The sequence below is a fragment of the Thamnophis sirtalis genome, unplaced genomic scaffold, assembly GCF_051295495.1.
Source record: "Thamnophis sirtalis isolate CommonGarterSnake01/CBP01778 unplaced genomic scaffold, rThaSir2_p1.2 scaffold_1, whole genome shotgun sequence".
NCBI lineage: Eukaryota > Metazoa > Chordata > Lepidosauria > Squamata > Natricidae > Thamnophis > Thamnophis sirtalis.
The window spans coordinates 141,990,700-142,018,575 of record NW_028261381.1 but is presented as its reverse complement, the minus strand read 5'-3'; the positions used below and the strand labels follow the sequence as shown (position 1 = coordinate 142,018,575).

General features: G+C 38.3%; 1 protein-coding gene across 6 annotated transcripts in view; it reads right to left on the bottom strand.

The window, feature by feature from the left end:
* EVL (Enah/Vasp-like) overlaps positions 1–27,876 on the bottom strand; it is a 164,543-nt gene that overhangs the window by 57,021 nt on the left and 79,646 nt on the right. For all 6 annotated transcript variants that reach the window (XM_087726316.1, XM_087726298.1, XM_087726304.1 and 3 more), the window contains exons 2-3: positions 12,711–12,879; positions 9,651–9,831 (exon numbers count right to left, since the gene is read on the bottom strand). In XM_087726316.1, coding sequence (XP_087582442.1) covers positions 9,651–9,831; positions 12,711–12,879 — 350 coding nt within the window. The remainder of the gene's footprint in view (positions 1–9,650; positions 9,832–12,710; positions 12,880–27,876) is intronic.

Below are 27,876 nucleotides of genomic sequence, written 5' to 3'. Positions count from 1 at the left end.
CTCAAACTGTTCGTAGTGGAGCTCTGTTTATACCACAGTGCCTGTTGGAAGTTCCAAGATCCCTGCCATCTTGCCAACAATATTTAAAAAGTCTTATTGTTCAGTTCTGTGGAGATGCAGTCGAAGGCAAAATACCCCCGTCTCTTTTCTATCCAAGTCTATAAACAGGTCTTATAACATGCCTATTTATTATCCATAATATTTACCTATATATTTACCTATGTCATTGTCAAATATCACTTACCAAGCTTCATGCTAAGTTTCAGATTAAACTATCCTCACTCTGAATTTTCAGGCAATACTACAGAGAATCAGAAAGACATAGATACAAATAGGCATGCAATATTTCTACCTGTGCAAATTAAGAAGCCCTATATATATAAAAAAACATGTTTTCATTTAACATGGAATCTTAACTATATACTTTATGGACTATATACTGGGTCTCTGCCTCCCCACTATTTGAACCCATGGCCATGTAGTTACTTATTTACTAGACTTGAAGGCTTCTGCCACCTGTCTCTTCTATGTAATGATGTAATGTAATGTAATGTAATGTAATGTAATGTAATGTAATGTAATGTAATGTAATAGAATAGAATAGAATAGAATAGAATAGAATAGAATAGAATAGGCTTTATTGACACTTTGAATGTACACTAATCGGCATACATTAAAATGAAATTACATTGCATACAGCGCTCAAAGGGTCTCCAGCTCTAGCTTTTTCTGCTGTGAGAATCAGGGATCCCCTTCTTACCACGTTCCATTCTTAAACATCTTCTATGTACCATGGAGTATGACAGACTCTGACATGGGTTAGAGGTCATTTAGGAGCTTATCAAACAACTGAGATACTGTCTCATTTCATGTCTCTGCCAGATAATTAATATGGTGGGTGGCCAAATCTGAAAAACATTCCATAGAAACACTCTAGAATACACCTGGATCCCCATTTGCTTCCATGAGACATATCATACACTTTTGACAAAATACCTCAAATTTAATAGTAGCAAGGCATTTCTATAATCTCCATTTAAGATTCACTTTCTCCCAAGACAGACGAAGAATAAAATGTGTCCCGTAAATAGATACAGAAATGACATGGATGAAACCCATGCAGTGCAAGGAATCTTGACCCAAACCTGACAGATGTTATAGTTTTCTTAATTGAAGGTGGACCTAGTATTTAACAGAAACAGATCATCATGAAAACCTGTGATTGTTTGACCCCAAATCAGTTGACAAGGCAGATTTAGAAATTATTATGAATTGTTAGATCAAGACATTAGTGGTGAAATCAAGTCTTGCGTTTCCAGTATTCTGGCAACTTGAATGGTCAGTTCTCACTGCCTCAGGGTGTATGTGCTTAAGTTTCCCCCCTCCAAATTGAGAAAACCAACGTTATTTGATGTAGTGATTAAGGTTGTGAATTCTAGTCCTGATTTAGGCATGAAAGCTGGCTGGGTGACTTTGGGTCAGTCATTCTCTCAGCCCAACTCATATCACAAGGTTGTTGTGTGGAAAATAACAAAAGAAAGAAGTATTATATACAGCATGTTTGCTGTCTTGAGTTTCTTATAAAATAATAAAAAAAATGGGATTTAAAAATTAGATAATTTTTTCATAAATTTTTTTATCTAAAAATAAATAAATCAGAAACAAAGAAGGAAAGAAGGATTGGTTACTGTGTGTTTATTTAAACCCAGCTGGCATCACTGCTTTGTATAGTGTGTTCTCACTGACATCATTTCCCAAGGCAGAAGTCTTCCTTTATTCTGTTCTCTTTTAATTGGAGACTGAACTTAACACAGCAAAAATAACTTGGGAGATTTAAATAATCGGAATAAAAATATCGTGGCAGCTCTGAAATCTGAATTCCCTTCATGCAAACTGTGTGCTCTACTTCAGCTAATGGGATAAACTGTTCTGATTTTTAGGATATTAGAAGGTCTGTCTGTCTGTTTCTCTCTCTCTCTCTCTCTCTCTCTCTTCCCCCCCTCTCCCTCCCTCCATCCCTGGAATTGAATATGAATATGAATGGACTATTATCTCTAAATTCTAAGATATTTCTAAAATACATTTCAAAATCTACTGTATTGAAATATGCACTTATAAATCCAGATGATATTAAATTCACGTTATTGCTACCTGTTCTTTTTAAATTTGAATACACTGGAAAGTGAATTACGGTAGATCTTCTATCTGCAAAGTATGAACATTGCACTGTTCTTGCATTCAGAATAGATAATTCCCTTCCTATCAGTTTCTTGTATCAGTAGGAATTAGAAACTATTTAAACTGATTTAAATTTGCATTCTAAGAATAGAGCAGATTAAAAGAAACAAGAGGAAAAAGAGAGCTGTTTCAAATTGTGAATTACGGTTGATGAATCAAGAGCTCCTTTGAGACTAGATTTGAAGGAATCTCTTTTAGTACATTACCTAAATGCTTAGCTGTGTCTGCCCATCCATGAACCTAAAGACAGAGCAAAGTAACACACTTCCTCTTATATCTATTAATTGAAAATGGATGTTTAGAAGCAAAATTAGTATCAGCAGCTCTATATTGTCCTCACAAAAACAGGGATCAGGAGCAAAGAGCAATATTAATTCCATTTTGGAATGCTCCATTTGAGAGAGCACAAGCTAGATGTCACTTACCCTTCCAATGATTTCTTCAGCTTCAACCTCAATAATACATAGGCAAACAATAGATACAAACTCAAGGTAAACCGCTCCAAACTCGATTGCAGAAAATACAACTTCAGCAACAGAGTGGTCAATGCCTGGAATCCTCTAACCCCCACAGCTTCAACCTTAGTCTGTCTACCGTGGACCTCACCCCGTTCCTAAGAGGTCCATAAAAGGGGGTGTGCATAAGAGCATCATCGTGCCTACTGTCCCTGTCCTACTGTCCCCATTTACTTGTACTCATTTCTTATTCATGTCCATGTTTATACTTACACCTGTTATCTAGTACATGTTCAACAAATTAAATAAATAGATGAGGAGAGATAACAGAAAGGAGAGTTCCAAATGTACCAAGCAAGAAGAGAGAATATAAGGGTTTTTAATGAGAACACAACTGTTTAAATTAACACATTCTTGTAGGACAAAATTGTTTTTTAGGGTTAAAACATCTTAAGCCAAGGTGTCTAATCTATTTTAACACCTGTGGACTTCAATTCCCAAAATTCTTCAGCCAGCATGACAAAACCACCTCTAAGCAGGAGAATGCAGCTCGTTCAGAGCTAAAGATCATTGTTTGGCCCTCAGACCCAAATCATCCAGCCTCGGAGGAATCCCATCTGAGTCTGTTCCTCCCAGTTCAGGTCCTGACAGCTTCTAGGCAGTGCACCAGCACTTCTGCCATTGTTTGTTTATGCAGAACCAAACTGGGCACAGCAAAGTGATCTCCTAATGGTGCAGCACATTTCTGCAGCCCAGATCTCATAGTCTTCACTATAAATAGTACTGTACAGTATGCCTTTGTAGAGGAATAGGGGTCATTTTGCCTGAAGCAGAAGCAAGAATAATGGTTGTTGAGATATTGTAGCACAGCAGGTGGAGAAATGAAAGTGTTTGTTGCTCTGATTACAGAGGAGATCAAAGCAGGGCAGTTGAAGGAACAACTATGGAGAATGTTGAGTCACTGCAGGACGTTTATCCAGAGGGCATGTGGTTGCCTTTCAAGAGGGCCATATTCTTCCCCCTTGCTCTCAGTCTGAGTTTGCATCAATATAGACTTTTCTAACCTGCCAAGCTGCTAATCTGTTGGACTTTATGGGACATACCAAATGCAAATTATGGAAATTAACTATCTTCTTGACTTCTATGTATGGACTGCATCAAATAATAATAACTAGGTGACCGATGACTCACTGCTTCATCCTTTCAGAGATATTTTCTTACCTAAACAGAGGAACACAAAGTCCATGGGTGGACAAAAAAAGCAGCGGGAGCAGGTATGACTTCTGAAATTTCATCATCTTTGCAACTGACTTTCCTTATGGGAAACTGGCAGGGAGTATCAGACATTTTCCTTCCTTACTCCCTGCTCCCTCCCTCCCCCAGATTCCTGCCAGTTTTCCCATTTATTTTGCTTATGAGAATCTTGCAGCAAGAAAGCTAGTCGAGAAACCAGCAGAAAGTTGTAAGAGTGGATGTGTGGCCAGGTGCAGATCCAGAAGAGTGTGTGGTGTTCATGGGGAGTTGTGGGACATACTATGCTAGTTGGGGAGGGCACATTGGAGATGGTATAGATTGGGAAGGGTGCCTGGGGATGCACAAGAGGTGCTGTGCAGTTTAGGAATGAGGACACATGGGGACAGTGAGTTATAAAAGGTACATAGGTGTTTTCAAGAGATGTTGCACCGATCAGAGCAGGCACATGGGGGAAGCATGGGTCAGAGAGGATGTGTGGGATTGCAAGAGGAGCTGTGTGGGTTTGAAAAGGCACGTAGAGAATGATTTGGGTCAAGGAGGTTGAGGGGAGGTGCACAAGAGGTGTTCCATGAGTCAGGGAAGACTTCCTTCCTTCCTATTCTACCTTCTCTCCCCTCCCGCTTTCCTTCCCAGCAGGAAGAATACCATAAAGTATCAAAGTATGAAAATTGAAATAGAAAGGTTATGGCATAAATCATAATAAATTATTGCAAGAGCTACCATTTAGTCTAAAAACCTTTCTAAGTACATTTAGGTACATTTAGACTTCAATTGCATATGCACACAACTGGAAATAACCTACTAAATTCAGAATGACATGCTTATGTATAAATGTATAGAGGGCTACACTTTTTTTATGAATTATTCATTTCATAAAGGCTTTTACTTTTCAATCTTATACATGCCTACTTAGAAATGAATCACTGGATTCATTGGGCTTATCTTTATGTATGTGTGTTTAGGGTTACACTGTAATCTTCCTTTTGTAGTCAAACAAACAAGATTGATTACCCAGCAGCATTCAAGTTAGTTGCAGTTTAGGCTGCATTCCTATATTGCACTCGGGCATTGTTTCTTCAACTATGACTTACTAAATAAACCACTGTTTGAAGTTACATCACAGACTAAGTCACAAATAAAGCTTTACGATCCAGAATTGTTGCTTGACATAATATACTGTGCATAATAATCTTAAAGAGGAACATTCATCATTGTTTCCTTAGTATTTATGAACTTTTTAAAACTTTACTCATGGAATTCTTGATTGTTTAAGGAGAAGATAATCTATTAAAACTTTCTTTTCATTTTATTCCAGTGCAATTTCTTACATTACCTAATTAAATACTGTCCACAATGAGAGAAGAAAAAAGATAAAAGACAAAATGAAATGAAATAAATTGCATCAAAAAAACTCTAGTTTATGATAATTATTAAGTAAGGGTGTTTACTATTTTACAAAGATTCTTTCATCCTATTTAAGTGCATGGAAAAGATCACTTTTACAGATTGTATGAAAAAGAAAAGTTTCAACCACTCATTCATCACTGTAATGATTCTCATGATTCTCAAAACTAAAAACCAATGTTTTCAACGTTGCCTTTTTAAAATTGCAAGTTTCTTAATGCTTCTGCTGCTAGGAAACATATTCATGTTATTAGGAATAGTTATAATATATAGACTATTGCCATATTTATTATTTTAGAAACAGAAAATTGAAAGCAGAAGCAGAAAATTGAGAGCAGAAAACGACCTAATGGTCCATTGTATTGGTCCTTTGCTAAGTTGACATTTGTTTACTTTCTCTAAAACTAATTTTGGAAAAAAGACAATGACAGAAAATGATCTCATACAACTGGTCAAAAGCAGCAAATGTCAAGAACAAGAAATGTATGGTTTGTTTTGTTAAAAAAAAAAAAAGATTTAACCAGTTATAGTGAACTGAAATATTTAAGAAATTATGAAGCACATTTAATTTTATGTTGGTGTGTCCTGATCAAACAATGTTTTTTAAATGTCAGAGAATTTATGCTGCATTTTGTTCTTTGGGCAATATGAAATAAAATACTGTAATCTCCAATTGTGTTACCATTTGCTTCACAAGATCTTGCTACATTTAGTAAACCTGACTATGATACAAGTTTTCATTTTCAGACACGTAAATATGTTAGCATGAGAACTCTGTTTCTTTAACAGAAATGCAGTTATCAAGTTGTTTTAAATCTTATTTAGCAGTATAAATTAAAATGTAAAAGAGGGATGAATCTGTTTTGGAACACAGAGGGGAGGGGGGGGGACCAAACCTTATCTCTGCCAGCATTCTAGTCCAAGTTGAAGTGTCTGTACTTACAGTACTTTACCATAAGGGGGAAATAAAATTGTTTAAATGTAACTTGCTTCTGTATATGAAAAGGAGAGCTGGTTAAAGTCTGCTAATGTCAAACAAGATTCTGTCTTTAAATGATGGGAGGTTTTTTTTTTTAAAAAAAATTAAAAGTGCTTTCTGTTGTCCATTTTTATTTTCCAATTTTATTTGTTTTTCCTCCTGCTGCTTGTGTTTCTCTTTCCTATCCTATTTTTTTTTACTCTCTACCTATTTTCTTTTCCCATTTTTCACTTCTTTTTAAAATTACTTCCAATTTGCTCTTTGCTCCTCCATTGCCAAAGGCAAATTCATTGAAACTCTCATAACATTTATATCATTTATATGATTTCTAAATAAAAGAAAATGTTTAGAATCAATGTCTGGTAGGATCAATTTGAAATAGTTAACAAAGTCATACTGTTCAAATAGGGGGCACAAAAACCTCTTCACTAAAGCTTTTTTTTAAAGTAAAAAAAAGCAATGATGTTCATCTTAAAAGAAATTTCCTGTGGGCTGCCCCCAGGTAAATCACCCATTAGTACAGCAATTATGTATTGTATTTTTCACATATTGCTATTTTAAATTTTGAGGACTGCTTACAACCAGAGGCTTGGAATTATACTGCAACACTTCATGTGGTCAACTTTAATGTGCCTCCCAATACATCATAATTACATAAAAACTATGATGCAACAGAGAAAAGTAATCTAAATCCAACTATAAAGGATCAATACAGGTGATCGCCAACTTACTAGGCAATTGAGCCCAAAATTTCTATTGCTAAGTGAAACAGTTACGTTATTGTTTTTACAATCTTTCTTGCCACAATTGTTAAGTGAATCATTGCAGTTGTTAAATTAATAACATTCCTGTTAAGTGAGTTTGTCTTCCCCACTGACTTTGCTTGTCAGAAGGTCGCAAAAGGTGATCACATAACCCCAGGACACTGCAACCATCATAAGAGTCAGTTGCCAAGTGTCTAAATTCTGATCATGTGACTATGGGGATTGTGAAGTACCCGTGGGTCGCTCATGAAGCCAATGTTGAGAAAAGACACGGACACGAGCCTTCTCGGGATGAGGCGACCCAGATTGGGGTCTGGAAGCCCCTTTTATTGAGATAGGACAAAGGCAGGAGGAGCAATCAGCATGTGATTTAAGACAGCCTGTCAAACTACAATTGCTAATCTACTGCTCAGGGAAGTTCTGTCTATATATGGTCAAATCCTGGGCGTCGTTGGGTAAGGCACATCTAGAGTGAACTATCAGGATGTTATGTTCTTTTAGGAGTTTGTTTTTTCCTGTGTGGTTCAGCGTGGCTGTGCATGCCCTGTTATGCACTGGGCCATGGGTGACCACCACACCTACACAAGGAGTTATATGACAACAGGGGATACTGCAACAATTGTAGGTGTGGAAAACGGTCATAAGTCACTTTTTCAGTGCTGCTGTAACTTTGAATGGTCAGCAAATGAACTGCTATATGTTGAGGACTATCTGTATTTACTGTCTGGGAAAGTGTGTCAGCGCAGTAGGAAAAAAAAAACTTAGTTTATGTTAAAGCTGCAATACCAATGCCATCTTTATATAAAGAGGACTCATCTTTATTGATGAGACAGTTGATGTCACAAGGCTTGTGCTTAGCTTCTATTTTAACAGCTATGCTGTCACATGAATAGAACTGAAGAGCAAGGAAAAAAGCTCAGGATTTTAATGCCCTCCAAATGACATTTTAAAAAACGTCTTTCCCAAAGGTTTTACTATGGACTTTGTGCTTCTTCTAGTATAGACTAATAAGAAATTCAATGGAATTGTCCAGCAGAGAAATGCTGGGATGGATTGATTAAATTAGCATAAGTATTTGATTTAATGGTTCAAGATACTTATTCATTAAAGACTGAGAGTATTTCCTTAGGGAATCTAAACAAAAAAATAAATAAAACTGATGAAGATAATACTAATGGTTAAAAAAAATGGCCAGCACTATCCCCAGGTACTCAATGATCTCCCAAAAACACCCTGCTCCAAAAATATTCTGTGACATCTAAAACAAATGGAACCAGGTGACAGCAGATACAGTGTTAATTTGCCCTTTTTTCATCCTATACCCCTGAGCAGACCAATTAATCAATTAATTACACTTTATGCTGCCAAATTAATTCAGATTCATGGTAGTCATACAGGTGGGTGTCTGGGTGTAATAAGCAATTTACTGCCAAACATTCAAGATGATCTATGTAAAGTAAATCCCACAAACACCTCAACATAAAGTACTGGGTTTGATTTATGAAGAAAGCGAATGTTCAAAATAGGATAAAATAATAATCTGAGTTTAGGAAATACATATGGACATTTTTTCATCTTTGAGAAGACTCAATCATGTTGACTTAGTGATAACCAAATAAATGGGAAAAGCTCTACACACTGATATTTTTACATATTTTTGTTCATTTCATGCATTTGCTAAAAATGTGCCTAGTAGCAAGGGTATCCATTGCATTTAGCTTTTGAAAAAAATAGAATAAATTGCTAAGATTTATTCTAACTTAACTATTAAGCTATATGGCATGGGAAGAGAAATCTTGAATGCATGTGAAAAGCAACAAGTAAACACCTTGGTCAACCACATGTTGACATTTCTTTTAGGATAAAAACATACAGAGAGTAAGGAAGATGATCTTCTTGGGGATATGCAGAAATTCTAGCCTAGTAAAAAGGGCCAAAATATTCTTTTTAATTCCAGAATGGACGTGACTCAGACAAACACCCTTCTGATTTATTAAATTATAAGAAGGAAGAAGAGCTATAGCACAATCTGCACCACAAGATTCTACTGTTACAGTCAATATCAATAAAAGTAATTGTAAACAACCTGTGGAATTAATTTCATAGTCTGGTCTAACTAATGGGGTTGACAAGGCAAAGCTGAACATCACATGGCAAACTCATGTCTCACATAGATCTTGCACAGGTGGATTAAAACAAGAAAAAGAAAAGTATCACATTTCTTCATAATAATGGAAACAGTAAAATTTCAGCTATGAAAAATGTTTGGATTATTTGTTTTATGAGCATCCATATCCCCCACCCCCACCCCATGGGGCAGAGACAGCTAGTAGCATGCACTACTGCTAGCAGTAGTGTTCTCTTACAATTTAACAGAAAAATGTATATTTTAAAAATACCAAGGTTTTTGCCTTCATCTGCTTTCAAAAATGGGCAGATATTGCACTCTGCATGAGCCATGTATCCTGATTCTAATATGTACTACTATATATCAGACTACAATTTGCTAACAGAGGTGGTGATGGTGGACCTGATAATCATAATTATTTGTCTTACCTCCATCTTGCTGAGAGTTCATGATATTTAGGGCAAATAGCATTGCATTTGAAAATGTGGTTGCCTCTTCTTTACTAGCAAAGTTCAGTCCATAAACCTGCCGTGCGTCACGCCACTGGTGGAATGTTGGCGTTGCCTGATTGTACTTCAATCCTTTCACAATTGAATAATTAATCACTACCTGAAATTGAAATAGAAGAAATGAGCAGTCACTAAAAACATATGCTTTAATCTGATGCCATTATTTTCACACAATGTTTTTACTACTATAAATAGTGCATAATTTTATTATCTAGTTTTATGAATGGGTTAAAATTAGCTGCATCAGAAGTACAAATAGCCTAAAAGGAAGCACAACAACCTACTAAGATAATAATGAATCAGCAGATAATTCTAATAATTAGCAGAAAAAAATACACATAAACCCATGTATCATCTTAACATTATTATATCGTCAGGTGTTATATAACTTGTTTTTCTTTTTATGTAAGAGTTTATTTTCTTTTTGAAATAAATTTTGTTTCCCCTCCCCCCCAAATATATTTCCAGAAAAGCAGAAAATAAATATTAAAAGATATTTTCCCCTCCGGGGAAAAGGGCGGCATATAAGTGCAATAAATTCAATTCAATTCAAATTCAATATTGCATCAGATTGCTCTATCTTTTCATTTAGCCCAGTATTGTTTGTTCTCCTATGAGCTCAAATATGAAGAAATCTTTCTCAACACCTGTTATCTGATCCTTTTAACTGCAGATCCTAGGGATTATAGCTTGAACCCCACCACACGTAAAGCTAATATTTATAACTGAACTAGGGCTTATCTCAACCGTGACTGCTAGAGTCACCAATAGTGAGACTCCAGAGTCTATACAACTCTTTGTTTTGCCCTGCCCTCACAGCTCAGACTCCTAATCCCCCCTCCCCATATCATAAATGTTGCTCTTTTCAGTCTAGGTCTGCTTCCTCCTCAGATCCAAATGCCTAAATCAGTTTGGAAATAATGTACATTCTGCAAGGATGTATCAGCAATGTAATCTGAAAGTAGGGAGTCTGCCATGAGCCCTCTTGCTACAGTCCAATCAATTATGCACATTGTCCCCTTGCCTGGCCTCTGTGAGGGCAGTGGGGTGGTTAAAATGGCCTGCCCCACTTCCCCAGGCACCTAATAAATCCAAGAGATTTCCTGGGGACACCTAGGAATTTTTCCAGCCTTCAAGTAACTGTTTTCTGGGATTCAACAAGGACATTAAACATAATTGAATACAAGCAGGGTTTCCCAAGTTGCAGATTGAAGGCCTCCCTTTCTGCAAAGCTTCAAGAAATGAAGCAGCTAAAGAGAGAGAGATAGTAATGTTGGCAGAAGATAATCAGTGAGTGCCCATTGTATGAGTATTTAGTGGCATAAAAGGAGTGGAATGTGTTTTTCCCCCACTGCTTTTCCTACGTCTCCAGACTCACATCACATAGTAGCCCTGGTTAAAGAAGCTAATTTCTCTGTTGACCATAATAGTTTTATGGGATTCTTTGAGATAAAATGATTTACATTAATTGAAAATAGACACCAATTGGACAGAATCTTATGAGGTAACGAGGGTAATGTCTAACAAGATTATCTCAGATCCCTTTGAGCTTGTAGAGATCAAGAAACTGAAAACAATCCTCTGTAGCATGATTGGATTTATGCCAATACTGGCTTCCTAAGTAGAATGCATTCAGCAGGATCTAGAAGGTAGGTGATACCACTCTGATGGAAAGAGAGAAACCATTTACTGTAAAGGAGGCGTACTTCCATTCAGCTATATTACAGAACTTCTGCCCAATCTTTTTTTTTTTTAAGAGAAGATGACAGGGATTCATCTACAGAAAATCCTAACAGAAATGGGTCATCTAGATACATTTCAATCATTATGCAGGCCTTGAAGAGAAACAACATTGCTTACTCTAGTGGAATCATCTATGTCAAAGTATATAACTGGACTGTACACCTCCTGGTCCTATTGTACATTTAAGCAGCATTTCATACCATCAATTACAATACTCTTGTAGACTGCCTAAAAAAATTCAAAGAGGCAATGAGGCTTGAGCATTACATAAAGATTAGCTAAGAGATCTTCCAATTTGACTGATGAGCCAAACACAATCCTTTTGGAAACAGAAAGCCCATATAACTTTGATTCATTCCCACTTCGTGTTTAGATTACTGCAATACTTTAAAACGGATCTGCCCTTGAACAACTCAGAAATTGAAACAGAAGTAGCCCAATTTATTTCTGCAAAAAAAAACCACACCAGTTTGGTAGGTTCCACATTATTGAAGTTAGACTACTGATAAGCCAATAGGTTTCCAGCCAATTTGAGCTTTTAACTTTTTAATTCCTACACAGCAGGCATCTATTAGATATGGGGTGTCAAATTTAATTTCATAGAGGGCCACGTCAGGGTTGTGTTTGACCTCACAGGGTGTGTGTGGGGGGCAGAGGCCAGGTCTAAACACCCTGCGAGTTCATTGAAACATCTTGTTTATGAAGATGTGGAGAGCTTCAACTTGCTTGCCTTTTGAAAACCATTAAGGTGATAGGGTTCAAAGAGCAAATGATAACTATAGAAGATTATTATGTTAACAAGAGTTTTCTTCTAAAACAAGCTGTCTCGTGGGGTTTGAAGTAGAACAATATGTATAAATAAGTCATTCAAGCAAATGGGAGGGGGGAGTATAAAGCTTGGGACATACAACATGCTTTATTTATACAATATCCTACATATAAAAGCTGGCATCTCATGGTAATGCTGGAATTATCTGAAACCCTGGAGAATTTATTGCAATCACTTGGGACAGTTCTGTGTTAAATGGAGCAACAGCCTCCACTTCAGCATAAGGCGTCCTTTGCTCAGCATAAATTATGTATTTCAACCACAGAGGAAAGAATGTACTCTTAAAATAAAAAAGTTTATATATACATTCACACACTAATATACTTTTTTCTAAGACACAGAACAACCACTGTTCTTTGAATTCTATTTTAGAACCTGTATGGTTGAAAGGCTGGAAAAAGACTCACTTGTTGATCTTGAAGTTTAACTCCAACTACTCTAAATGTGTTGCAGGCCGTGTTGTGATAGATGTTGATTCGGCTGAAGCCCTGTTGTCCAGGCTTTATTGGCACCCATTTCTTACTGGTATCGTCATAAACCATAACTGATGCCCGGGCTTGGCATATACTCTGTTCACTGAAAAATAAATCAATAAGAATAAACAGTAAATCAAAGACAAGCACAAGATCTGTGATACATTTTATAATCTGAACTAGCAGTGCTTCAGAATGTTAAGACATTTGCGTTTTAAATGAAATGATTCAATTCAAACTTCACCAATGGAAATCTGAACATTATCTTGTAGTCTCTACATTTTACGTTTTGGATAAAATGCATAGAAGAATACACTGTCAGTGGAAAACAAATATTTTCAGGTTTAAATGCAAATTCATTTTTGTTTTTCCAATGATGACTAAAACAAATGTGTATGAAGCAGACTTATGAGCACATGAAAATGAAAGGAGACTGATTCACACATTCTCTCTAGTCTGTAAGACAAAGTATTTAAAAATGACTGTATGCATACAAAATACATACTATATGCTAGAATAGGATCCCTACCCAATTCCATGCCTTCAGAGATTTCTATAATGCTGGCCTAATTGTACTGGTTTGTACTATCAGAGGGGAAAAATGATCTTGCCTACTGCTTGTAGTTTTTTTAGAGAACTCTCATGTAGAAAAAAACTCTGTTTCATAGGTTTATCTGAAGTCCAGGACTTGATCAACCTCCATTTTCTTACAAGCCATTCATCCTTACTTAAACATTATGAGTTCCAAGGGAAGTGTTAAGAAGACTGTTCACCGCAGAACTTCTCTTTATAGGATTTAAGAATTTGAGTTCACCTGCCAGTAGAACAAATGGAATGGCAGACTAGATTGTTTTTGCCCTTCCAGTTCCCAAAGATCACCAAAGAAATTTTGGAGCTACGGTGCAAATGAAGAAAAGTACAGAAAGTCCTATTGCACAAATACCAGTTTGTGTACATCCATCACACAAATTGTATGAAAAGCATTTTTTTAAATTGCTGCCAGCTAAATCAAAGAAATTTAACCTCATTTAATTATACACATATAAAAAAAGTAATTTAACAATTTAAATTATCACACCTCATAGACATAAAAACCAACCAAAACAATTCTTAGCCAATCTTCTATATAGAAACTTCATTTTGTTTTGTTTTTTTAAATGAAAAAAGACTTTTTATGTGAAATAAGATATTTCTTGTACTACACTACTGACGTCAGTGCCTTAAATAGCAATAGTGAATACTTGTTAAGCAAACTATTAACAGTAATTCTAAGCAGAGAAATAAAAGGACAACTATTTTTTTCCTTTTCTTGTTCTATAACTTTCTTCCTAATCTACTTTTTAGGCTAAGAATGTTTTTAAAAAAACAATGAAAAGTGCTACAGTTAAGATTAAAAGCACTTTAAGTTATAATCCTCTTATACTGTATTTGACATAGAGATTGCATTCTAGGATAGAAGAATGCAATCATAAAATAATTCTAAAAATAGAAAAGTAAATGTTGATCAATATAAAAGTGTGACTAGAATTCCAATTTAATCTAGTGGAGTTGTTGGTAGGAGACCTGGAACAGCTAATCTAGCAAAACTACAATTAATGCTCTGCAATGTATACGGGAGAGACTTGAACATTGGGGCCAGAACATTTTTATTTGTTTTGTTACTACATTTGAGCACAAAGGTAGCCAAATTGGCCAACACTACAAAAATTTATCACAAGAGGAAAATAAAATATACAACGAAGAGCTCCAAAAATATTTATCCAAACTATATGAATGAATGAGTGCCAGATGTCAAATGTGGTTCCACGCAGAGTAATGTACATCAGCAGAAAAAAATTCAAACTTCATACATTAATGAATGGGTTGAAAGTTGCTGGCAGTTGGGAGCAGCTGATCGGGGAAAGTATTCTTGAGTCATGGTAAATAAGTCAAAGAAAATATCAACTTAGAATGTAACCGGGAGGAAACAAAATTTGGAGATTTTAAAATAAAGCTATTGCAATCCTCTTAGCTAAATCATAGTGACTATATTGGAATATTGTCTACATATCTAAAAGAGTATATTATAGAGAATGAAAAGCCCCCCTACCCAAAAGACACATTAGCGCGCGCACACACACACATACACACACACGAATATATATCATTAAACAATGTATAATTTCATTGTACAATTGCAGTGATGGCTACCAATTTAGAATATTTTTAAAAGGGCCTGGAAGATTTGGCTATCAGGGGCTAGTAGTCTAAAGAGCTGTTTACCACTCCCTTAAATATTGACTGCTATATTCAAATAGCAAGAAAAGATTATCACTCTCCGGTTAACATCACAGGGCATCGGGAAAGCATCTGGTTTGGCAATGTGGGCACAGAATGCCATCCTGATGGGTCACTGGTGTTTAAGATGACACTTATGTTCTTATAGTGCTACAAATGTGGAGTTTATAATGGATAAGCCATGTCATTACGTACTGCTGGGTTCTAATTTCAGATTTAAAAAACCTCTTGTTTTTCTTTTATAACTCAACCCAGGCAAGACTGTATATACAAGTTATTACCAGACTCACAACACTAGAATGCCTTTTTACATTTCAATTTCTCCTCTGCTAAATTCTCATGATAAAAGTCTAAAAGCCTGTTTCTACACTGCTTCAGGAGCTCCCACTCTCACGCTAATATTTATGCTAATATTTATTTAAAAGCTCACAATAGATGGTAGGATTATATCATGAAATTATGACAGTCCTTCTATCAATACATGTCATGATTACTCACATCGTGAGTATTCTCAAATTAAATTACCTTTTGAACAAATCATATTCCATACAACACCATAAACACCCATATCAATAAGAAAAATTCAGAACATTATCCTGGCAAATATTTCTTTGCATACTGGGGGAAATGATATTTTTATTATCTGCCATACTCTGATGCAGGGGTGTCAAACTCAAGGCCCGGGAGCCACATCCGACCCATGGGATGCTTAGATCTGGCTCACCGGGCTGCCCTAGAAACAGCAAAGGACCAGCCCGCAGTGCCTTGGTCAGTGAAAATGGAGCTCAGGAGGGCTGCTTATGGCCCTCCCAGGCTTTATTATCAGCTGCAATGGCCTCCTGCTGCCCACTAGCAGTGAAAATAGCAGTAGACTTATATACCGCTTCATAGGCCTTTCAGGCCTCTCTAAGCGGTTTACAGAGAGTCAGCATATTGCCCCCAACAATCTGGGTCCTCATTTTACCCACCTCGGAAGGATGGAAGGCTGAGTCAACCCTGAGCCGGTGAGATTTGAACCGCTGACCTGCTGATCTAGCAGTAGCCTGCAGTGCTGCATTTAACCACTGCGCCACCTTGGCTCTGGAGCTCAGGGGTGGCATGTATAGCCTCCATGAGCTCCATTTTCACTGGCAGAGGGCAGCAGGATGCCATCACTACTAAAAATGGGGCTCTGGAGTCTGTTTTCGCTGGCAGAGTGACTGGGCCCCAACAAACATCCCTGACACGAGTGAGGACAAGCTGGCCATGCCTACCCTGGACATGCCCACCTCATCCCCAAGGTCAAACACAATTCTGATGTGGCTCTCAGTGAAATTGAGTTTGACTCTAATGCTATAGAAAAGCCAGTATAGTACAGAAGTCAAAGTGTTGAGCAATGACTGATGATATCCTAGTTCAAGTCTACATTGGAAGCCTTTCCAAAAGAAAAGGGTCAGAGAGCTATGCATGCCTGTATATTGCATTTCCTACTACTAGGCTCAATAGTGGCAGATAAAGGAAAGTTTTTCTTCATGCTGAATAATGGAAAAAGGTCCTCACACACGACGACTCCTTTCTTTCCTTTTAAAAATCCTGATAGCAGTTAGACTTATATACCGCTTCATAGGGCTTTCAGCCCTCTCTAAGCGGTTTACAGAGTCAGCATATCGCCCCCAACAATCCGGGTCTTCATTTTACCCCCCTCGGAAGGATGGAAAGCTGAGTCAACCCTGAGCCGGTGAGATTTGAACAGCTGAACTGCAGAACTGCAGTCAGCTGAAGTAGCCTGCAGTGCTGCATTTAACCACTGCGCCACCTCGGCTCTGATCATATAATCTCTTGACAAAGACTCCTATCATGGTGTCTATACTAATCAATACTTGCCATCCAAGTTGGTCCTATATAAATGTGTTGGGTATCAATCCCCCAGAATTCACAAAGTAGATAGAGCTATCAAAAGTGATAGGAAAATATCTCCATTTTTTTTAGTTCATGTATATTTGTATTAATGGCAAAAAAAAATCTGTGATGGTTAGAAGGAATTATATTCTTGAAGCTTATGTTTGCAGTTGTGAGCTTTCTATTCTAATTACTGGATTTCTGGTTTCTACCCTGTTTTCCCCAAAATAAGACCTCCCCAGATAATAAGCCCAATTGGACTCTTGAGTGCATGCGCTAAATAAGCACTCCACCAAAAATAAGTCCTCCCCCAAAATATTGCAACATAAGCAATAGCCATGAAGTAACCATGCTTGCCGCCTCCTGCACCTCAAAAATAATAATACCTCCCTGAAAATAGGGCCAAACGCTTATTTGGGGGAATCAAAAGAAAATAAGGCCCTGTTATTTTCTTTTGGAAACACAGTAGTATACCAAGCAGCTAAATTCCAACTTTTGAACTACTAAAGGTCTTATGGGTATGTGTAATTCTCAGGAAGAAGCCAACCAAGTACTTAGAACATATTTCTCCTAAATCACAAACTTGGCAAGAATCATCTTGGTGTAGAAAAAGGAAACAGTGAAGGATTCCTCTGGAAATGATCCAAAATACAGACATTTAACAATATATATTTTGTACTACATTGCATGATTAATGATGACTGCTGGGATTACAATTTTTGTTTTAAGTAAGTGACAGTTTTTAGAAACACATGGCACTTTAAGCACAATCAATCTTACCCAGTCTAATTTCTTTGGGGACTGAATGAGACATTACGGTAGATGGTAAGATTGCTGCAAAAAAGCTGCCCTGTATTGCTGCTTTGAGATGTCTGGGGGTTTGTATAAAATGATGTAATATCATTCAGCAATGATTTTCCTAAGTCCCAGTGAATTTGAAGAAAGGCAATGAAATTGTGTACCAAAATAATGTGATGCCACACAAAGGGGAGAAGGAGGAAGAGCTGGGGCTGATGGTTTGTGTAGCAGCTATAGATCTGCTTTCACATCTGGCAGGAAATGAGTCACAGCATCATAATTCTCATTCATTTTGAGCAAAAGATGTTCCTGGTGGATTGCACCCCAACCCTCATCATTTTAGACCAAATTATAACACCAAAACACAAAAGTATTTTGCCCAAGTTTGTAATTCAGTATATCACTGTGGCATGCAAAACTTTGGTTCAGTTACCATAGGATATAAATAACATTGTGATAGTTCCATGACTGTAAAAAGTATTGTCTGCTCAAGACTGTACAGAAGAATTCTGACCAGGCAGTAAAGAAATTAATTAAAGTTAAGACAGTTAACAATGTGAAGCAACTTTTTACATTAACTACATGAGGAAAACAGGGTCTTTCTCATACATAGTGCTAGAAAGCTGAAAGACCTTTCTGTATCTTCATATTCTCTCAAGCCTCACAAAGTTCTTCTACAATGACATAAAACCTTTTTCTTCCCTTTGCTTCTGTAAAGCAAAGGTTAGTTAAGTTTATATGATAACAGTTCAGCCTCCTCTGATACAGGGGTGGGCTTCACATAATTTAACAACCGGTTCGCCTAGCAAACTGAAATTGTGAGTGCGTAGCTTCGAAAACAGATTTCTCGGGCAGCCGCGGTGATTAGAGCGTGCTAGATGTGGAAATGAGCTGGGCTGTGAGGGCGGGGCGAGCGAGACAGAGAGTGAGATGTATAGGACGGGATAGCATCGGAGCGGGTGGGTGGGCCCAGCTGATGTTGGAACGACCGGTTCACCTGAACCAGTCTGAGCTGGTAGCAGTCCACCTCTGCTCTAATGTGTTGGTGTCAGCATTTGCAGTCAAATAAAAATTTCCAATATATCTGAAATTTGAGAGAGAGCTTTAAGACTGTGCATTCAGCCTTTCTGGAATGCTTGAAATATAGCAAGTTTTGATCTTAGATGATCAGGAAGTGGATGTCCTTAAAAAAAATTTTTTAATGCAAATAACTGAAAGAGATTCTGAAAAGTAGAAACAGGCATCCCAAAAAAACATAAAGCCATCCAAGGGAAGGACTGAAATAATAGCCCCTCCCCCACAATGACAAGCTGCTCCACTATTAACTGAACAAATGAACTGCAATTATCTCCAACTTAGCTCCTGACGTATACAAAGAAGAATAATTTTTAGAATTATTTCCTTACTCTGTTAGATTCCACTGCTCTGATTTTGTTATTTAGAGACTTAATAGTTTTTTCTTATTTTCCTTTTGTTAAATAAGTCCTGTTTTTTTTAATATCTCAGTAACTTGCATATTTGTTTTTCTTATACAAGATCAAGAGACCTGGTATGGTGGAGGCATCTTCATGTTATTTTGAGAGCTCACAAGTTGTGCACATATGTCTATATTACCATCACCACTACCAAGGGTGTTTTATTTATTTTGTTCATTAGATTTTTTAACCCACCTTTGTTACGGAATAAGTAAACCAAGGCACCAAATATCCATAATTCTCTTCTTCATCCTTTTATTTTCCTCACAAAAACATCCACATGGGATGGATTTGGTTGAGAAGAGCGACTGAACTAAAGTCATCCAGCTGGCTTTCTCATGCTTATGGCAGGACTGGAACTCTCGTCTCCTGGTTTCTAAGACAGCACCTTTAACCGTCACAACAAACTGGCTCTCCAATATCCCTCATCATTCCCCCTGCTCCACCATACTCCAAAGCAGTGTTCCCTGAACCTTTTAACTTGAAGATCTGTGGACTTCAACTCCCACAATTCCCAAGCCAGCATATTGGCTGGTGAATTCTATGTGTTGAAATCCACACATCTTAAAGTTGCTAAGGTTGAGAAACACTGTTCCAGAGAAACAAAAAAATCTGTCCCAGAAGACCAACAGGATTCTCAAAGTTTTCTGTAATGTCTCATTCATCAAAGCCTCCTGGGAAACAGTCCTGAATAGACATATAGTTTCATGTTTTTTCTTCAAGCAGAAAAAAAAAAGAATGAAAGCCAAGAAAAAAAAATCACATTAAACAATATGCAAGCAGATATTGGTATTGAAGAGGATGAGACAATTTATCATTCTAGTTCTCTCTAACCTATGTCAACAGACAAGTTCCAAATTACGTATCTGTAATATTAGTCCAAACACAGCTGAACCACAATACCTGCTTATAAGCAAAATAGATCACACTAGTCACACAGAACTTCAGCAGTGCATTCTACAGCTGGGGAAGCTATGGGAAAAAATGAGTTTTTTCTTTACTATAGCTGACAATAAGCAGATCTAATTCCTGTTGGTTAACCAGTTTTTTTTTTTTAACTAATGCATGTGAAGGCAGTAATATCCTCCCCCCCCCCCAAGCCAACAGGAAATCACAAACCTATAGTTCTGACTTTACTAGAATGATTTGGCTAAAGCTAATGTAAACTTCATTTAGTATGGCTGTTTAAGGAAAAAAAACTGAGATTATACAGGATGTACGACTGACCTATGTTACCTAGTATGATAGAGGTAAGAAGCCGCATGCCTGTTGCTGCAATCCACTTACTCTGAAGAGATAATATATTAAACAGTTAATTAAAATAAAATTAGTTATTGCAAATTTTAGGAAAATATATGATAATGTAAGATTAATGTAAAGCAAGATTGGTTTTATTGAAAAAATTTAATCACAGAGCAAAGTAATGGAACTTTAAAATAACTTCACATATCAGAGGTAATCTGCCTTTTAATGCCACTTGCCCAAGTAAATGGATGGTGTTCAGCCTATTTAGAACCTGAATGGGATTTCCTAGTAATACCTGGGCTAACAAAGAGGTCAAAAACAAGACAAAACACAAGATGTAAGGCAAACTATAACTGTGTAGCTGACAAGAAAGCTATGTGGACATGAAATCACCACAAGTCAAGCTTGACTTGAACAAAACTTTATAAGAAGCTACCAAATGCCAGGAATAGCCACACTCCAGAAGATAGGCTAAAGATACAGAAGGATCTTGGCACTATCTAATAAAATGAAATTCAATGGTGAAAAGAGTAAGGTTCTACATTTAGGCAAGAAAAACGAAATGCACACGTACAGTATAGGTGGTACCTTGCTCAACAGTAGTAACTGTGAAAGGGATCTTGGAGTCCTAGTGGACAACCATTTAAATATGAACCAGTAGTGTGCAGCAGCTGCCAAAAAAGCCAACACAGTTCTAGGCTGCGTAAATAGAGGGATTGAATCAAGATCACGTGAAGTGTTAATACCACTTTATAATGCCTTGGTAAGGCCACACTTGGAATACTGCATTCAGTTCTGGTTGCCACGATGTAGAAAAGATATGGAGACTCTGGAAAGAGTGCAGAGAAGAGCAACAAAGATGGTTAGGGGACTGGAGACTAAAACATATGAAGAACGGTTGCAGGAACTGGATATGTTTAGTTTAAGAGAAAGAAGGACTAGGGGAGACATGATAGCAGTGTTCCAATATCTCAGGGGTTGCCACAAAGAAGGGGGAATCAAACTATTCTCCAAGGCACCTGAGGATAGAACAAGAAGCAATGGGTGGAAACTAATCAAGGAGAGAAGCAACTTAGAACTGAGGAGAAATTTCCTGACAGTTAGAACAATTAATCAGTGGAACAGCTTGCCTCCAGAATGCTCCAACACTGCAAGTCTTTAAGAAGATGTTGGATAGCCATCTGTCTGAAACGGTATAGGGTTTCCTGCCTAGGCAGGGGGTTGGACTAGAAGACCTCCAAGGTCCCTTCCAACTCTGCTATTGTATTATTGTATTAAATGTTATCTGGCCCAAATAATTGCTTTGACTTGACATAATGCATATGTACTGTATAGTTTTTCTTCAAGTTCAATTGTTAACTCTGTTTGCATGCTCTAATTTTTGAAAATATAGTTAGACAATTTTGAAAACTCACACTCTTTGGAACACTTCAGTTTGTGCCTGGAAATATCTATAAGGTGCTAAATGAAAAGTTTAATTCTACTGTCCTAAAATGGTACATAACATGTGTGTAAATATAGATTGTTTTGCAAATAGCTTTTGAAAGTTTAAATTCTCATATTTCAATGATTTTGAGATGGACCTTACCAGTAAACCAATTCAGAGAACAGCTTTCAGCAACCTTTCTGTTACACACAGCTACTTAACACCAAACTGTTTCTAAAGTGACAGTGGATTTGAAAAAGTATAGAAGATACTTTTGAGTTATTGAGGAATTTGAACTATCACTACAATAGATTTCACATCAGAACCAAGTACATATTAGGAAATTGCATGATGAAAAGAGACAAAAGATGTATCAGTACATGATTAAAAAAAAAGTCCAAAGTGATTTTCTTCTTTTTAAAAACATTATGAGTAAATACATTACATATTCAATAGCCGACTTCCTCACTAAATCTGAAAAATCTGCAAAATAGGACCTCAAAACACTTGAAGTATTACTTGAAGCCATACTCAGCATTATAATGTAGAAATCCAAAGGTTATTGACATAGATGTGCAGTGAATCAAAATGTATTTTATACTGACTTTCAAGACTGTTTACACTTCAAAATAAATTTAACTTTATTTTTGAACCTCAAACTGATATGCTAAAGAAAATTACTGGACTGATAGTAACTGATTCAAAGAAGATTCAAATGTGGTAGGAATATACAGTACTGAAATTGTATATGGCAGGGATGCTGAATTATTTTAGAAGATAATCCCTATTTACAGGAATCTCTAATGCTGGAAGATGAAAGTTAGATCTGATCATTACCAAGTCAGAAGGTTAAAGAAGCTGATGTAACACTGATAGAAATTTTATGGAAAAAATAAAAGAAGACTCAGCAACCATTCAAAACCACAATGGGACTGAAAAAATGACTTATTACCAGTATTCACACTTACGGCCATCAAAACGTCCCCATGGTCAGAGAATCAAAATATGGGCACTTGGCAACCAGCATGAATTTACAATAGTTTTCACATCATTCATGTGTTCATCATCTTCCCAGCAAGCTTCTGACAAGCAAAGTTCATGTGGGAAACTGGATTAACTTAACAATCGAGTGATTTACATAACAATTACAGTGATTCGCTTAATAACTGTGGCAGAAAGGTCGTAAAATCAGATGCAGACTCACTTAACAGCTACCTTCCTTAGCAATGGAAATTCTGGTAGCAATTGTGGTCCTAAGTAGAGGATTACTTGTAATCAACCTATGCTAGAAAATCTGGAGAATGTTACAGTGGCCAACAGATTGGAAGAGGACAACATGCACACCAATACTAAAGAAAGGCAACTGGACTTTCTTGGTTTCTTTTCCTTAAAAACATTTCACTTCTCATCCAAGAAGCTTCTTCAGTTGTGACTGAATGAATGGTGGGGAATAGAAGAATGATGGGGAATAGAATGGTAAGGAATAGAATAGTGTGGAATACTTCTATTCCCCACCATTCAATCAGAACTGGAGAAGCTTCTTGGATGAGAATTCCTATTTTTCTGAGCACATTTCATATTTTGACATAATTGACACAATCAGATGTCTTCCTAAAATCAACGAAGTCCATACTGGCTTCCTCTTGGTATTCTTTGGTTTTGTCAATTATCCAGCATGCATCCAAAATAATGTTTCATGTTCTTCTACCTTTTCTAAAGATGTCAGCTCTTTAGAAAAGGTGGAAGAATATGAAATATTATTTAGGGCTCCAATCTGTATCAGATGTCCCTTGGTTTTATTTTGCGTATCTGTGAAATTAAGGATATTGTATGATAGTTTGCACAATGTCTATGGAGATTCTCAATCATCCAGGTCATGGTTGTCCCAAAGGTACTTTTCAAAGACAATTTTTTGGTGGGGGTGGGGGGTTTCCTTCCCATGCAAAACCTATAAACATGACAGGAAGTCACAGTGCAGACAGAATGTGGCAAAATAGATTGGGTCCAGGCTGGCAAAGGAATGAGACAAAGGTGTATACGCTCCTATTATTTATTCAACTTGCATGTGGAAAATATATTAAGGGAGCAAGATTGAAGGAAGCTGAGAAGGATTTTAAAAACTGAAGAAAATAAACAACAACCTGCACTACACTGATAGCACCAATAACTGAAAATGCAAATGATTACAAAGCTCTTGTAACAAAAGTCAAGAGCACAATGATAAATTGGGACCAAAAATAAAAACTCACTTATGATAACAGATAAAGCAACCAGTCTACACAATTAACAAAGAAGATACTGAAGTGACAGGCAGCTTCTGCCTTTTAAGAATTGCCTATCACTGTGATTGCGAACCTATGGCACACGTGACACAGATGGCACACAGAGCCCTCTCTGCAAGCATACCAGCCGCCACCCTAGCCCAGTTCCACTGTGCATGCATGTGCGCCTCCCGCCAGCCAGCCAGACTTTGGGTCTCTGCTGTGCATGCACGAGGGCACATGCAGGGGACACCCCGAATCTCGTTTTGGACCTGGAAGGCCTCCTGCACCAACCTGGAAGCCAAAACGGGCCACAGAGGAGTGGGCCATGCATGGAGGACACACGTGCATGTGCAGGGGGAATGCACAGGGCACATGCACAGGGGTGCATGCATGGGGGGCACTCACATTTCATTTTGGGGTTTTGGGCTTACGCTTTGGGCACTTGGCACCAAAAACATTAACCATCACTGGCCTATGAGCACTAAGGGAACCAGCAAGAAATTTGGAGATGTATATTATGCTGGAAAAAGAAGAAAAGATGAGAATAACCAGCATCAATATGGATGGACTCAATTACAGTATTAAGAGGTGCACCATTGGAAGACCTGAAGAGCCAGGTTGGGGGCAGATGCTTTTAGGTAAATTCAACTTAGTATCCTGTAAGAATTCACATCAACTTGTTGGTTCATAATCAATAAATCAATCATGACGCAAATTCAGTCCATGAAAAACTAACAGTTGATTCAAAATTTTATAGAGGAATGTTCCAAAGAGTGGACTTCTTTCTTCCAATTCTCAACATCAGTGCTTATTCTAGACTTAACTATGTACAAGGGAAAACCAGGTAGTCACAGTGGTTCGTTCCCCAAAGTGAACAATAAATAAACAAATCTAAATCTAAATCTAAATCTAAACAAACTTACAAACATTTATTGTTATTTCAAGGAATATGAGAAGTAAAGCTCTTTGCTTTGCTATACTGTCTGTGTCTCTTTTGTAACTGGAACATTTAATTCTAAATGCATATTTATATTGTGGAGACAGAGTAGAACGGAATGGAAAGCAGGATCAAGATGATATCTTGATTTCTTCCTTTCCCTTTGCAGTATGGATGAATCCACGTTCAAATTCTACCTCAATAACTTCATTGAGTTCTGCGAAGAGTCACTTCAAATCAGGGGTGGGTTGCTGCTGATCCTAGCCGGTCCTTGCGGACCGGTTGGTCAACGGACCCGGAAGTAAGTTCCGGAACGCCTGCCCCGCCCCTGGCCCTATATACCCGGCTCAGAAAAGCAATTGCGGGAAGGTCATTTGGTGGTGCTGCTTTGTCTTTCATAGCCGGGTCGCGCTCCCTTGTCTTTCAAGCCGCCTCATTTCCAGTGGGGGGGGGGATTGATCTTTTTTGCCCCTCTCCATGGATCTCCTTCCCAATTGGAAATGAGGTGGCTATGAAAGACAAGGCAGCGTGACCCGCTCGGCATGTAGAAACAGCAAAAGAAGGAACAGGAGGGGAATTCCAAGCAGGGCTTTTCAAACTGCCGAACACCTCTCCTGTCCCTTTCTTTTGCTGTTTGAACAAGCCGTGCGGGTTGTGCTCCCTTTTCTTTCACAGCCACCTCATTTCCAATTGGGGGAGGGGGAAGAAATCATTTTTTCCATCCCTCTCCATGGATCCCCACCCCAATTGGAAACGAGGTGGCTATGAAATACAAGGGAGTGCGACCCGCACTGCATGTACAGACAGCAAAAGAAGGAACAGGAGAGGAGTTCCAAGCGGGGCTTTTCAAACAGCCGAACTCCTCTCTTTTCCCTTCTTTTGCTGTTTGAACAAGCTGCGCGGGTTGCACTCCCTTGTCCCAGCTGCCCCGCTGCCTGCGCGCACCTATGTTTTCCAAGGCATGGAGCGATTCGGGAGCCCATCCATCACCCCCATGGTAAACATAAGCACGCACGCACAGCCTGCACAATTACAGCCCTGGAGAGTGGAGACTCTTGGAAGGATGCCAGAGGCAGCAGGACAGCCGGGTCCCTCGCCCTCAGAGGGAGGAAGGGCCAGTTGGGAGAGGGGCTTTGGTCCTGCTGCCTCTAATGGACGAAGCTTTATTGGCCCGCAGCAAAGATTCTGTCCCTCATCCTGAAGCCTTCAGAACTTGTTCTCATTCGCCCGGGTTTGTGTAGAGGCTTCACTCTCCGGGCCTGTAATTATGCAGGCTGTGTGTGCGCACATATGTTTTCCACGGGGGTCACAGATGGACTTTGGAGTTGCTCCACAGCGTGGGGCCATGGCTGGAACATGAGGAACGTGAGAGGGACCAGCGGGGCCTCATCCTTCTGAAGAGGACCACTGTTCCCTCTAAGCTGCGCGGCCGCACACGTGGCAACAAAACACCGTGCAGCAGTTTCCATCTGCCGCGCAGTGGTTTTTGTGAGATGCCTTCCACCATAATAGGAGAGGAGAGCCAGCCTGGAGACAGCAATCAGTTCTAGATCCACAAGGCAGAAAGTAAGTAGCTCAGAGAAGGGGTGTGGGGGTTGGGAGAAGGCACAGGACGGGCTCCCAGCAGCGGCTGCTCAGATTTGCCAGAGAGGGAGAGAGGGAGGGAGAGAGAGAGAATCCCTCCTTCCTTTAGCCCAACACTCTTGCTGGCATCCTGGCCGGATGAGAGGGACTGCAGAGGGTCTCCTCGAGTCTAGGGCAGCGAGTCATTCGATGGGAAAGTTGCCTCTTGGAAGGAATGACCCGGATTGGCTCCTGCTTCATCTCTCCTGCTTCGTCTCTCCTGCCTCTTTGCTTCTCCGTTCGGCCTTTGGGTGGCAGATCGAAAGCGGAAGCCAATCTGGGTCATTTCTTTCAAGAGGCAACTTTCCTATCGAATGACTCGCTGCCCTAGACTCTAGGAGACCCTCTGCAGTCCCTCTCATCTGGCTGGGATGCCAGCGAGAGTGTTGGGCTGAAGGAAGGAGGGATTCTCTCTCATTCTCATTCTCTCTCTCTCTCTCTCTCGAGTTAATTGGTGGGCAGACTTAGCACTTTGTTAAGTTTGTTTCTCTGTGTGTTGTGCATAATATATACATGTCTCCATGGATGCAATTGTGCAAGCATTTTTTTTCCTCTTTAAAAGAATTTTTGGATTTCTCCTCACCAAACCTTTAAGACTGAAAGAGTTAGAGTTGAAATATAAAGAGATTGTCAATTGCTATACTGTTAGATTGGTAGGCAATTATGGACTATCTTGATTATATCCTCCTTAGAAAGAATATGCTACTGTATGGTTGAGAAAAAGACCAACTTCATTCCATGGAAACCAAACAAAGTTCATATGGAGGGTTTCTTTCTACGATGGGCTTCTTGGGTCAACAGTGAATATCAGTTATCAAAAATGTAGGTAAAAAGTTAAGCAGGCAATAGGCAATTACAAAAAGGGAAGCCAACTTTCTGAATTCTGTTTCTTTGACTTAGTGACATAAATAGTAGACTAATGTTCTGAAAACGTGACCTAAATTTCTATATATTTTAAATAGCTGTAAAGCTATGCTGAAAATGTTGTTGTCAAGGTATTGTGATAAATTCAATTAAAAGAAGGAAATTCTTGATGAACTTAAGGAGGAATGAGAGTATTGGATAGTAAATGGACAAATAAAATTAGCAATCAAAGAGAATATTTGCACCTCAGGGTTGAAATGAGATGTTCTCTCTTCCTCTTTCCTCTTCCTCTCTTCTCTCTCTGTCTCTCTCA